The sequence below is a fragment of the Pinus tabuliformis genome, chromosome 8, assembly GCF_031772625.1.
Source record: "Pinus tabuliformis cultivar Carrire ecotype Pingquan chromosome 8, CPIR1, whole genome shotgun sequence".
NCBI classification, from domain to species: domain Eukaryota; kingdom Viridiplantae; phylum Streptophyta; class Pinopsida; order Pinales; family Pinaceae; genus Pinus; species Pinus tabuliformis.
This window is the reverse complement of record NC_142294.1, coordinates 1,148,008,869-1,148,022,195: the sequence shown is the minus strand read 5'-3', so window position 1 is coordinate 1,148,022,195 and position 13,327 is coordinate 1,148,008,869. Positions and strand designations below refer to the sequence as shown.

General features: G+C 39.0%; 1 protein-coding gene across 1 annotated transcript; it reads right to left on the bottom strand.

Moving 5' to 3' along the window:
• Nucleotides 1–327: 327 nt before the first annotated feature.
• LOC149239411 (uncharacterized) lies at nucleotides 328–9,338 on the bottom strand. The gene is made up of 5 exons (XM_089369850.1): nucleotides 9,051–9,338; nucleotides 8,887–8,988; nucleotides 8,593–8,683; nucleotides 778–868; nucleotides 328–686 (listed from the first exon to the last, which is right to left on the bottom strand). The coding sequence occupies exons 1-5, from the start codon at nucleotides 9,336–9,338 to the stop codon at nucleotides 590–592; spliced, it is 669 nt and encodes a 222-aa protein (XP_089225976.1). The 3' UTR covers nucleotides 328–589.
• Between the last annotated feature and the right edge of the window lie 3,989 nt (nucleotides 9,339–13,327).

Genomic DNA, 13,327 nt, shown 5'->3' with positions numbered 1-13,327 from the left:
CCAGCTTGAATGTATAAACTATTACGGAAAGAAAAGAAGGTACCGTAAGAAATCAAGACCGTCGGCCAGATATGCCCAAGCTCCGCAGAGCGAAGGAAGGCCGAGGCTGACATGCCTGCACAATAGTTACTAATAGATGCCCCAAACCCTTACAGGAAGCGCCGAGAACGGGCTACAGTGTTGATAGCCGACGGGGCTTAATCGAAAGTACACATTTACACAGATAGAGTAACTATGGAAAAAAAACAATTATAAATATATAACTTTTGAAAATGAAACGAGCAGAGTCAAGTGCTCAAAGAGGAAAACTCATATCAACAGTGCAGAGAAGGCCGCAAGTCCGGAGGACAATATTCATGCAGCATCAGAACCAAATGAAGGTCTGTGCGCCCAAATAAAATCCAATGTTAACTATATGTTAAACTTAAAACTGAGAACGGGCCATTTAAATAAACATTGTTTAAACTGAGGAAATCCGATCCATATACATATAACAACAGAATACTGAGAAAGTACCAAGAGAATAACATAGGTCACCCCACGCCTCTATGGGGGTTTCCGCCTGAGGGCTGGCGGGGAGACCCAACATCTAAATAAAAACAACTGCGTTCAAAGGTACATGAGGGTCTTCCATGGGGTAACCCGGTGATTGACGGAAGAATCCGTAGCTGTAGTAGACCAACCTCCTGTACCAGACGGTCAGCGGCTCAGCCGTTACCATGGAACGCTATCAAGCCACAAACTCTGAGTTATAACAACTAACTCGTAAACCCTTACCTGGATGGGGTTGGCGGAGAGTCGGAAGGGATTTCCGCGGCTGTGGAAGCAACAACTGGTTCGACCGCTGGATTAACAACTGATTCGCCTCCTGCAAAACATATAACTGAGACACATTAAAGAGTATCGGCATAACTATAAACCCGTAGAAGAGAAATCTAAGAAGAGACTGTAAACGTGTGTAGCTGAATCATAGCTGAGGAACTAATATGTCAAACTCGAAAGAAAAGCCTGTAAAGAGCATAAGCACCAAAACAGTAGAGCGGGAAGCCTAAACAAAGGTCATGTCGTTACCTGTGCTGGAGCTGGAAGGCAGATCCGCTCACAACTAACTGCTTGAAGATGAGCAGCTCTGCGTGAGTCTAGGCACCAGGGAGGATGAGAGACAGAGGCGCTCTGTAGTTAAAAGAGTAACAAAACTGAGCAGTGACCATGCGAAAGATATTTAAAGTGCTCACCGTCTCAGAGTTCAATCGCAGCCCTTGATTTGGGCGGGCCCTCCTCCGTCGTTCGATCGCCAAGGATTGAACCGAGAATAGGCGGTGAGCTGGTGAGATCGAGAACGCCAGACGGTACAGTGTACAGAGCATGCAGAGACCACATGGAAAGTCAGAGCCTAGCCGTTCATCAAGCCAGATGGACGACGCTTCACAGGCCAGCTGGTGAGGTAGCAGAGCCGGACGGGGGCTGCGGCTTCGGCCTACCTTGGTGAAGTAGCCGGCACGCTTACAGACGGAAATTACCATAAACATTTAAGATTTGAACTACCACAAATCCCCTTACGTACATACCATTTAATTCTGAGATCTACATAAGGCAATTCTGAATTAAACGCCTATGAACTATGGCGGAATTAAGGTTAGAGCCATAGCCTTCGTTGACTTTTATTTAGCAAATCGATGAACCAATTATAGCGTAGACAGATTAATACATATATAAATTTCCCACTTAAGGAATGGTCACAAATAACAAGATTATAATAAAAGTAGTTTATGCAGAACTAACGAATGATAATTTATTCATATGCTCATATATTTGTACAATGGTCTCGGTTATTACCATATTTTTTTTTACATGTGTATGGTGAGTGAAAAGTGGTATCAGAGCCCAGTTTACAACTCTGGACCTCGGGCTAATTTTAATAGAAACAGTAGTATAGAATAGTCTCATGTCAAGCCAGTAAGGATTATATCGAAATAAAAAAATAAAAATAAAAATTTCTCTGTTAAAGTGAGTTAATTCTGTTCAGGTGACAGCAAGATGAGGAGAACTAGTAGCGCTCCTCACGAAGGTACGGGTCGACCAGATCATATTGCCCACCCTCAGGGAAATCCTGAGATATGGGTGCAGCTGGGGGAGGAAGGTCGCAACACTGACTTGGCAATATTAAAGACAGTTCAGGAGCTGAAGGATGAAATGGCTCGTTTGCGTGAGGACAACGCAAGACTAAACATGGAACAAGAGAGAATTCTGAAAAGTTTATCCGATAAGCAGCAACATCAACAAAGGTCTCATCCTAGACCTGAACAGATCCGGGTATCAGATGAACAGAGCTATCACACTGAACAGGAGGAAACAGAGGAAAGGGCGGAAACACGAGGAGAAAAGTCTGTTAACGCTTCTGAACATCAAACTCCCAAGAAACCACGGATAGAACTACAAGGGGAGTTCCGGAAGATTAAACCACCTCATTTCGATGGGGAATCAGAAGAAGCTGCAGAGGCTTGGTTAATCAATATGAATAAGTATTTTCAAGTCTACGAGTATGATCACCATCTTAAGGCACGATTGGCCATCTTCCAGCTGCAGGCCAAGGCTACACTATGGTGGGAAGAAGTCAAGATGGTGTGGGGAGTAAGTGAGCAAGATGTGACTTGGGAGACTTTTCAAAGATATTTCAAAGAAAAGTACCTAACGGAACGCTTCTATGATGAGAAAGCACGAGAGTTTCATGATCTGCGGCTGGGACAGCAGACCATAGATGAGTTCATAACTAAATTCACATCTCTGCTTCGCTATGTACCATATATTAGGGAGGAAAAAGCGAAGGTGCAGCGGTTTGTTAGTAGCCTACCTCAGGCTATGCGAGAAAGAATCGAATTTGATAATCCGAAAACGATGGATGAAGCAATTCGGAAGGCTAGATTATGTTATCAGCAGAACAAACAGAAAGGGGAAAATACTGGAAGACGCTGGACCGATAAAAAGGGCAGTAGGATGGCCATAGGAGTTAAGGGAACTCGAAGCAATCTTTCCAAGGGATTCTCGAAAGGGAACAGCAATAAAAATCCATCCAGAAATCAGATCAAACTTAAGCCACCTGCTGAATCTAAATACAGTGAACAGCTGGTTAGAGCTGACAATGAGGGCACGGTTAGGCCACCAGTTCAGTGCTGGGGTTGTGGCGGACCTCATTATATTACAAATTGCCCTCACCGGAAGGAAAGTGATCAGGTATCCCAGGTCTATGAAGCTTCCACAGTGGGAGACGTGGCTCGGTCCATACCCAGAATAAATGCCGCACTCGAGGATCGACAAGCAGATTACCAGCCAACGATGATAGAATTTGAAGGTAAGATCCTTGATCGAACTGTTTCCATTTTAGTAGACCCAGGAGCTACTTTAAGCTACGTAAGTCCCAAAATTGTGGAAAGCTGTAGTTTACAAACTGTTAAGTTTAAGAATCCCTGGTTGGTACAGCTTGCCACTGGGGCCAAAAGACGGGTGCTGGCTAAGGTCAGCAACTGTCCCTTAAAGTTAGCCGGGCAGACAATAATAACAGAATTGAATGTACTCCCTCTTGGTTCCTACGATGTGCTAATAGAAATGGATTGGCTGGAAAAGCGATGGTCTGTAATAAACTGCAAGATAAAAACAATCTCTTATCGCGATGAACTGGGAAAAGAAAAGGAATTTCAAGGTATTCAAAAACCAGTTCAGGTTCGACCCATCACGACTTCATAGCTGGTTAAAAGTGTCAGGAAGAAATGTCAGATATATGCAGTGCAAGTGGGGTATGCCAGATCTGAAGACGGAAGTATGACCGTGGAAAGTATACCAGTTGTGCGAGATTTTGCAAATGTGTTTCCAGAAGAAATACCAGGGCTGCCACCCAAAAGAGATTTGGATTTCACCATAGAATTGATACCCGGTACAGCCCCAGTATCTCGAGCACCATACCGGATGAGTGTGTCGGAATTAACTAAGGTAAAGATGCAGCTGCAAGAATTATTGGACAAAAAGTATATTCGTCCCAGCGTATCCCCCTGGGGAGCCCCTGTGTTGTTTGTTAGGAAAAAAGATGGAACTCTCCGTATGTGCATAGATTACAGACAGCTGAATAAATTGACAGTCAAAAACAAGTATCCACTACCCCGCATCGATGAGCTGTTTGATCAGGTGAAGGGGGCGACAATCTTCTCAAAGATTGACTTGAGGTCGGGCTATCATCAGGTCAGAATTAAGGATGAGGACATAGCCAAAACAGCTTTTCGAACTCGTTATGGGCACTATGAGTTCGTGGTACTGCCATTTGGGTTGACCAATGCACCTGCAACATTTATGTGTTTGATGAACAAGGTATTTCATCAGTACCTAGACAAATTCGTGTTAATCTTTATTGATGATATACTTATATACTCCCGGAATATTAAAGAGCATGAAGAGCACCTCAGAATAGTGTTGCAAACACTACGGGAGCATCAGCTATATGGTAAATTTAGCAAATGTGAATTTTATAAAGAACAGATCCAGTATTTGGGACACATCATTACAAAAGAAGGCATAGTTGTGGACCCCGAAAAGATCAAAACTATAATGGAATGGCCAATACCCAAGGACGTGGCAGATATCAGATCTTTCATGGGGCTGGCTAGATATTACCGACGGTTTGTGGAAGGTTTTTCCAGGGTTGCATATCCCATCACCTCTTTGCAAAAGAAGGGAAAGATATTCAAGTGGACAGCAGATTGTCAACGAAGCTTTGAACAGCTCAAAAACTTACTCACCACTGCACCCGTGCTAAGTATTGCAGACCCAGAAAAGGAATATGTTGTTTGCACAAATGCAAGCAAAGAAGGTGTTGGAGGGCTGCTAATGCAAGAAGGGAAAGTGATTGCATACGAATCCAAAAAATTGAAAGAGCATGAGCAGAAATATTCTGCCTATGATCTGGAATTAACTGCAGTGATTCATGCGTTGAAGATGTGGCGCCATTACCTGTTGGGAAGAAAATTCTTGCTAATGACCGATCACCACAGTTTAACTAGCTACTTTAGTCAACCGACCTTGAATGCTAGGCAAGCCAGGTGGGTGGACTTTTTGGGGAATTTCGACTTTGAAATTAAGCACCTGAAAGGAAAAGAGAACCGGGTAGCTGATGCACTGAGTCGAAAAGTGCATTGTATTTACGAAATTGGTATTAGTGAAGGACGGTCCACCCTTGACAAAGAAATTAAAGAGGCTGCTGCACAAGATCGAATTTACTTGCAAAAGAAACAGCTGGTGCAGAATTTGAATACTCACATAATACAACAAGGGTACAATTTGAATGCAGCTGGAATTCTGTGTTACCAGAACAGAATTTATGTACCCAATCAGAGCAGTCTTAAAGAAAAGATTTTGGATGAATATCACAAAAGCCCTTATGCGGGACATCCGGGCTATCAAAAATTAATTACTTCGCTGCGGAAGGAGTATCATTGGCCGGGCATGAAAAGAGATGTGGTGGAATATCTGGCGCGATGCTTAGAATGTCAACAGGTTAAGGCTGAACATCAACACCCTGCGGGTTTACTACAGCCTTTACCCATACCAGAATGGAAATGGGAGACTATTACTATGGATTTTATTACGGGGTTGCCAAAGTCCAAAAAGAACAATGACTCTATAATGGTTGTGGTAGACAAGCTCAGCAAATCAGCGCACTTCATACCGGTTCAATCTACATATCGTGCAGCTCAAATCGCAAATATTTTCATGCAGAACGTATTCAAACTCCACGGGCTGCCAAAAACTATAGTATCCGACCGCGATGTTAAATTCACATCGGTCTTTTGGAAGACCTTGTTTGAAGGTCTGGGAACTCAATTGAATTTCAGCACTGCCTATCACCCACAAACTGATGGGCAAACTGAACGGGTGAATCAGGTAGTGGAGGACATGTTGAGGACTTATGTGATGCAACAACCTAACCGATGGGAGGAGTACTTACACCTTGTGGAATTTGCCTATAACAATGGATATCATGCATCCTTGCGGATGAGTCCATTTGAGGCACTTTACGGCCGGAAGTGCCGTACGCCATCCAGTTGGAGTGGACCAGAAGACAAACTCATGCTGGGCCCAGAAATGTTGGAGGAGATGGAAGCCATGGTCAAGAGAGTCTGAGCTAATTTAAAAACAGCTCAGGACAGGCAAAAAAGTTTTGCAGATCGAAAAAGAACCTTTAAAGAATATGAGGTGGGCGAGCATGTATATGTCAGAATCCGAGCAAGGAAAAGTACTCTCCAATGGAATACATGTGCCAAATTGGCACCTCGTTTTTGTGGACCCTTCCAGATTTTAGCACGAGTAGGGCCGGTAGCTTATCAGCTAGCCCTACCCAGCCATATCCGGGTTCATAATGTTTTCCATGTATCTGTTTTAAAGAAATATGTTTATGACCCTAGACACATAATAAGTTGGCAAGACATTCAGGTAAGGGGATGCTGTGAAAATAACATAAATAACAAAAGAAATGTTGGAAAAAAGGCTAACCTGAATATTATGTGTTTCAGGTGGAACCGGAAGGAGAGTTCCTGGTCGAGCCAGTGAACATATTAGATCGGAGAAGAGTCGAGCTGCGGAAAAGGGTCATCTACCAGGTTAAAGTGCAGTGGCAGCACTTTGGCCCAGAGGAGGCCACCTGGGAAGATGAGCAGAGTATGAGAGAAGCTTACCCTGGTTTGTTTCTGGGTGAACCGCAACATCGGGACGATGTTGAGCTTCAGGAGGGGGAGATGTAATACTCCTAGTGAAGCGGTAATATTAAGTAAAACAGTAATTTAATTGTGAACCATAAACCCTGTTGGGTAAATTATAATAACTTTGTTGTTATTACTATTAATTTTCTATGATAATTAATTGTGCTATCACTGTTTAATTAAGTGTGTGACCAATTGTTGATTAAAAGAAAAACTGTTGAGGTAGTTGAAACAAGGGGAAAACCTAACTACCTCCATGAGACAGTTGAGACCCCAGAGGAAAAGGGGAATGCCAAGTCTGGTTAGGATCAGATGGCAAAAGATGAAAGAGAGCTATGACTGGTAGGGATGAGATAGCCAGTGCCTGGAAGTGAAAGTCTTCCTGAAATCCGCTACGTCTGGTTAGGACTAGATAGCGTGACTCTGGTATAACCAGAGTTCTTGTAGTCAGTATAAGATCTGTGAGAGCGCTTGGGGGTGGAGGATCGAGGCGGATCTTCCTATGGTCGGGAGGTTGATAAGTGCTATAAACAGGTTTGCTGTTGACCAAGTACGGTTTGTTAACCGCAACTAAGAAATTTTCTTTAAAAAAAACTCTGTGATTATTCTACGGTTGTCTGTTATGTAAGTAAAGGAGATGAGGAACTATTTAAATCATCTTTACAGAAGTACCTAATCTCTGCGCAACTGGCAGAGCCCTGAGCCAGTCATTTCAAGCACAGGATGATAGTGCAAATATGTCGACTAAGACCTCATAACCTAAGTATAGAAGAACATAACAGGAATTTATGTCTGCGTTATCATATTCTATAACTTACAGATGAGACAAAACTAGAAACTCACACTGAGCGTAAACAACCTGTGAATACATGCAAATTATTACTGTGAAACAATATTCTTCAGTTAGAGATGAAACAGAGCAATAACAAATACCCTTATGCGAGTTGTATGAAAGTGCATGAAACCGAGAACTATAGTGAACATTTATATTACATATTAATATGAAGAAAAGACATTCGACCATTAATAAAGTAGAGCGAATAGCTCATAGTAGAAAAACATTCACATTTTAAGTTCCAGCTTGAATGTATAAACTATTACGGAAAGAAAAGAAGGTACCGTAAGAAATCAAGACCGTCGGCCAGATATGCCCAAGCTCCGCAGAGCGAAGGAAGGCCGAGGCCAACATGCCTGCACAATAGTTACTAATAGATGCCCCAAACCCTTACGGGAAGTGCCGAGAACGGGCTACAGTGTTGATAGCCGGCGGGGCTTAATCGAAAGTACACATTTACACAGATAGAGTAACTATGGAAAAAAAACAATTATAAATATATAACTTTTGAAAATGAAACGAGCAGAGTCAAGTGCTCAAAGAGGAAAACTCATATCAAAAGTGCAGAGAAGGCCGCAAGTCCGGAGGACAATATTCATGCAGCATTAGAACCAAATGAAGGTCTGTGCGCCCAAAGAAACTCCAATGTTAACTATATGTTAAACTTAAAACTGAGAACGGGCCATTTAAATAAACATTGTTTAAACTGAGGAAATCTGATCCATATACATATAACAACAGAATACTGAGAAAGTACCAAGAGAATAACATAGGTCACCCCACGCCTCTATGGGAGTTTCCGCCTGAGAGCTGGCGGGGAGACCCAACATCTAAATAAAAACAACTGCGTTCAAGGTACATGAGGGTCTTCCATGGGGTAACCCAGTGATTGACGGAAGAATCCCTAGCTGTAGTAGACCAACCACTTGTACCAGACGGTCAGCGGCTCAGTCGTTACCATGGAATGCTATCAAGCCACAAACTCTGAGTTATAACAACTAACTCGTAAACCCTTACCTGGACGGGGTTGGCGGAGAGTCGGAAGGGATTTCCGCGGCTGTGGAAGCAACAGCTGGTTCGACCGCTGGATTAACAATCGATTCGCCTCCTGCAAAACATATAACTGAGACACATTAAAGAGTATCGACATAACTATAAACCCGTAGAAGAGAAATCTAAGAAGAGACTGTAAACGTGTGTAGCTGAATCATAGCTGAGGAACTAATATGTCAAACTCGAAGGAAAAGCCTATAAAGAGCATAAGCACCAAAACAGTAGAGCGGGAAGCCTGAACAAAGGTCATGCCGTTACCTGTGCTGGAGCTGGAAGGCAGATCCGCTCACAACCGATTGCTTGAAGATGAGCAGCTCTGCGTGAGTCTGGGCGCCATGGAGGATGAGAGACAGAGGCGCTCTGTAGTTAAAAGAGTAACAAAACTGAGCAGTGACCATGCGAAAGATATTTAAAGTGCTCACCGTCTCAGAGTTCAATCGCAGCCCTTGATTTGGGCGGGCCCTCCTCCGCCGTTCGATCGCCAAGGATTGAACCGGGAATAGGCGGTGAGCTGGTAAGATCGAGAACGCCGGACGGTACAGTGTACTGAGCATGCAGAGACCACATGGCAAGTCAGAGCCTAGCCGTTCATCAAGCCAGATGGACGACGCTTCACAGGCCAGCTGGTGAGGTAGCAGAGCCGGACGGGGGCTGCGGCTTCGGCCTACCTCGGTGAAGCAGCCGGCACGCTTACAGACGGAAATTACCATAAACATTTAAGATTTGAACTGCCACAAATCCCCTTACGTACATACCATTTAATTCCGAGATCTACATAAGGCAATTCTGAATTAAACGCCTATGAACTATGGCGGAATTAAGGTTAGAGCCATAGCCTTCGTTGACTTGTATGAGCAAATCGATGAACCAATTATAGCGTAGATAGATTAATACATATATAAAGTTCCCACTTAAGGACTGGTCACAAATAACAAGATTATAATAAAAGTAGTTTATGCAGAACTAACGAATGATAATTTATTCATATGCTCATATATTTGTACAATGGTCTCGGTTATTACCAAATTTTTTTTTACATGTGTATGGTGAGTGACAATAATTTTTAAACGTATATATGAATTTAGCATATGGGAAAAAACAAATAGTTTGATGGTACATAGATCGTAGTTCAAATTCAAAATCAAAATTTAGAATTGTGTGAGTAAACAGGTTGTTAAATCTCCAGTCAACACCTTTTACGATCTACAACTCGGGGACAGACGCGTTTGGCCTATCTACTCGATTCTACTTCCTGAGGATTTTAAAAATTCAAAATAGTGTTCTACGATTAATTATATTTTTTATTCTTATATATTTTCTTTTTTTATTTTTATTAGAGATGATATTTTTTATTAAGTAAATATTTAAGTTTTTGAATTTTGATTTTAAAAACTTATGTGTGAATTTTATGGTGAGCATAAAAAATAAAATGTGCCTCTCCACTTAATTATAGTTTAATATTGAATATTGAATATCAAATAATGTTAATATGAGTATTAAATTACGTCAATATTAAATACTAGTATTAATTTTAATGTTAATTTTATTATTAATATTAATGTAACATGGTATTGAGGTTATCATTAATATCAATGTTAGTTACAATAATGTTATTATCTAACACCTAGACCCCATCTCCAATAATGAATTTTCAATAGCTATAAACAAGTTAAACCCACATACATTGAATAGAAGATTTTAATTAAAATATGGTTCATAATATTAGTGTTTACCATATTAGGGTTTACCATGCTTGGGTTTTTAAGTGAATCATATTTGTGAATAAAATTATGGGTATTTTTCAAAAGAAAAAAAAAAAAAAAAATTAATATTAAGGTCTATACTATTTAGTTTAATATTCAATATTCAATATTCAATATTGTTAATATTAATATAAAATAATATTAATATTAAATAATAGTGTTAATATTAATGTTAATGTTAATATTAACGTTAATGTAACATCAATCATTAGATTTTATTTTCAATATTAATTTCATCAATATTATTAGTAATATTATTATAACTCCCAAACTCCATTTCCAACAATGAACTTTCAATAAGTAAAACACCCAATTAACATACATTACACTCGAGATTATACTTTACATTGTTTTTCTTTAAAATATTGTTTATAATAATAGGGTTTATAATATTGGTGTTTAATATGACAGTTTATAATATTACATTATAATATATAAGTTTTTGATATTTGGGTTGTGAATATTGGGGTTTTTAACATTTCATTTATAATGTAATGTTAAATTAATATTAATGTTTTTAACATTGGGTTTAATATTATAGTTTATAATATTGAGTTTTTAATATAGGATTTATGATATTATCTTTTAATATTACGAATTTAATATGTAAGATTTATAATATTAGATTTAATATTAAATATTAAATAATAGTATTAATATTAATATCAATTTTATTAATAATATTAATGTAACACCCAAACCCTATTTTCAATAATGAATTTTGAACAAGTAAAACATCTATTAAATATACATTAAACAAGAGATTACACTTTACATTATTTTAATTAAAATATGGTTTAAAATAGTGGGATTTTTAATATTTGGTTTATAATATCAGTATTTATAATATTTTGGTTTATAAAATTAGATTTAGAAGATTGAGTTTTTATTATATATAGTTTATATTGTTACAATTTATATATTTTAGAGTTTCCAATACTAAAATTTAATATTACCAGTTTAATATATAAGAATTATAATATTGGAATTAATATTAAATATTAAATAATGTTAAAATTATTATTAAATAATGTTAATATTTATGTTAGTGTTATTAATTATTTATGTTAGTGTTATTATTAACATTAATGTAACAACCAAACAACATATCCAATACATTGAATAGAAAATTATATTACACATTATTTGTAATAGTAAAATTTATAATATTAGCATTTATAATATGTATTTAGAATATTCACTTTATAAAATTATGATTTATATAAAATTATGATTTATAATATTTGAGTTTTTAATATTAGTGTATTTATAATATGTATTTAGAATATTCACTTTATAAAATTATGATTTATAATATTTCAGTTCTTAATATTAGTGTGTTATGAAAATGTACTCATAAATACATTGGAGTTTTTTTTTCCAAAGGAAAAAAAGAAACTTTTTATTAAGACAATAAAAAGTTTACATTGCGCATGTTGACGCATCTCTGTTCATCCTGTGTGACTATTTTGTCTGTTTTACAAAAAAATTTGCTGCCTTTTGCTTGAGACCAGTTTCCCTTATTAGGCAAACTATCCATGATTCATCTTCTTTTCTTGTTTTGTCCGGAACTAAGGTTCCTTTTGACTGAAAAACTTGAAAAAACTAAAAACTGTCCACAACGATTGTCCAACAAAACCGGGTCTCCTCAACAGAGAGGAAAACAACCCGTTACATAAACATAATAGTTATATATAATTGTCATTTTGCCGTAGCTTAAAGAGTCTGATTTTTTGCATATGAGAGAAAAAAGTTTTAGATTTTTATATGAAAAGGAAAGACAAAAAAGAGCTGCCTGAAATTCAGAAAAAAAGATCATGAGGAGGCTGTTCGGTCCTTCTGATTTGTCCTTGGTTATCCTCTAGGATTTTCCAGCTGCCCAAAACCTGCTGTAGACCGTCTTTAGAAAGCTTGTCCGCTGTATCATTCCTTTCCCTGAAAATGTGACATAGAGAGAAGCTGTTAAAATATGATTTTAATATCTGAATTTCCTCCAGGATTTGTTTTAAGACTTGATTACTGCATGTGCTTTGACCGTTTACCCATCTGATCACATTTTGGGAATCTCCGAAGATCTGAATTGTGAGAGTGTGCCTTTGAATAAGCCAGCATAGAAGGAATTTCAGGGCGAGCATTTCTGCATAGTTGTTTGAACCTGTTCCTAAACCTACAGAAGCTTTAAGAATGTGAGTTGAGTTTTCTAAAATGACTAAGCCTGCTCCTGCTTTATTGTCTTGAGATGCTCCGTCGAAGAAAGCCCAAGGGAATCCTTCTGTTATATGAACTTCTGGGACGCTTCTTTGGGGATGGGTTTCCTTAGGTTCTGGGATACTGGAATAGATTGAAATGCTTTGGATTGCTGTGATGGTCACTGGGGTTTCTTTATCCTGGAAGATGCTTCTGTTCCTGGCTATCCATACCCCCCAGCTGATGATTAAAGGAAGATTGCGCATGTTCCCATTTGGAAATGAATGCCACCACTTCTTCCATGCTTCTTGCATATTTTCACCTTCCCATTCTAGCTTTTTGTTCAGGATATTTCCTGCCTCTCCCCAAATCTTAAGAGTTTCTGGGCACTTTAGGAAGAGGTGATTTATGGATTCAGCTTCCAGTTTGCATAAAGTGCATCTCCCTGGCCCGTACATAAATCTGGACTGCAGAATGTCCCAAGTTGGGATTTTACTTTTTAGAATGCACCAGAAAAGGATTTTTGACTTTGGAGGGCTTTTAAGTTTCCATAGCTATTTCGACCACCATTCCGGATCTCCCCATCCTTTCCTGGACATGAGGAATTTGTAGCCACTCTTTGGTGCATATTCCCCCGAGTCTGCATGTGCCCATATTAACTCATTCTGCCTGTCGTTCAGCCTTACATTGGATCTGGAAAGTTCCTGGATAAAAGCTCTCCATTCGTTCCACCATCTATGCTCTAGCTC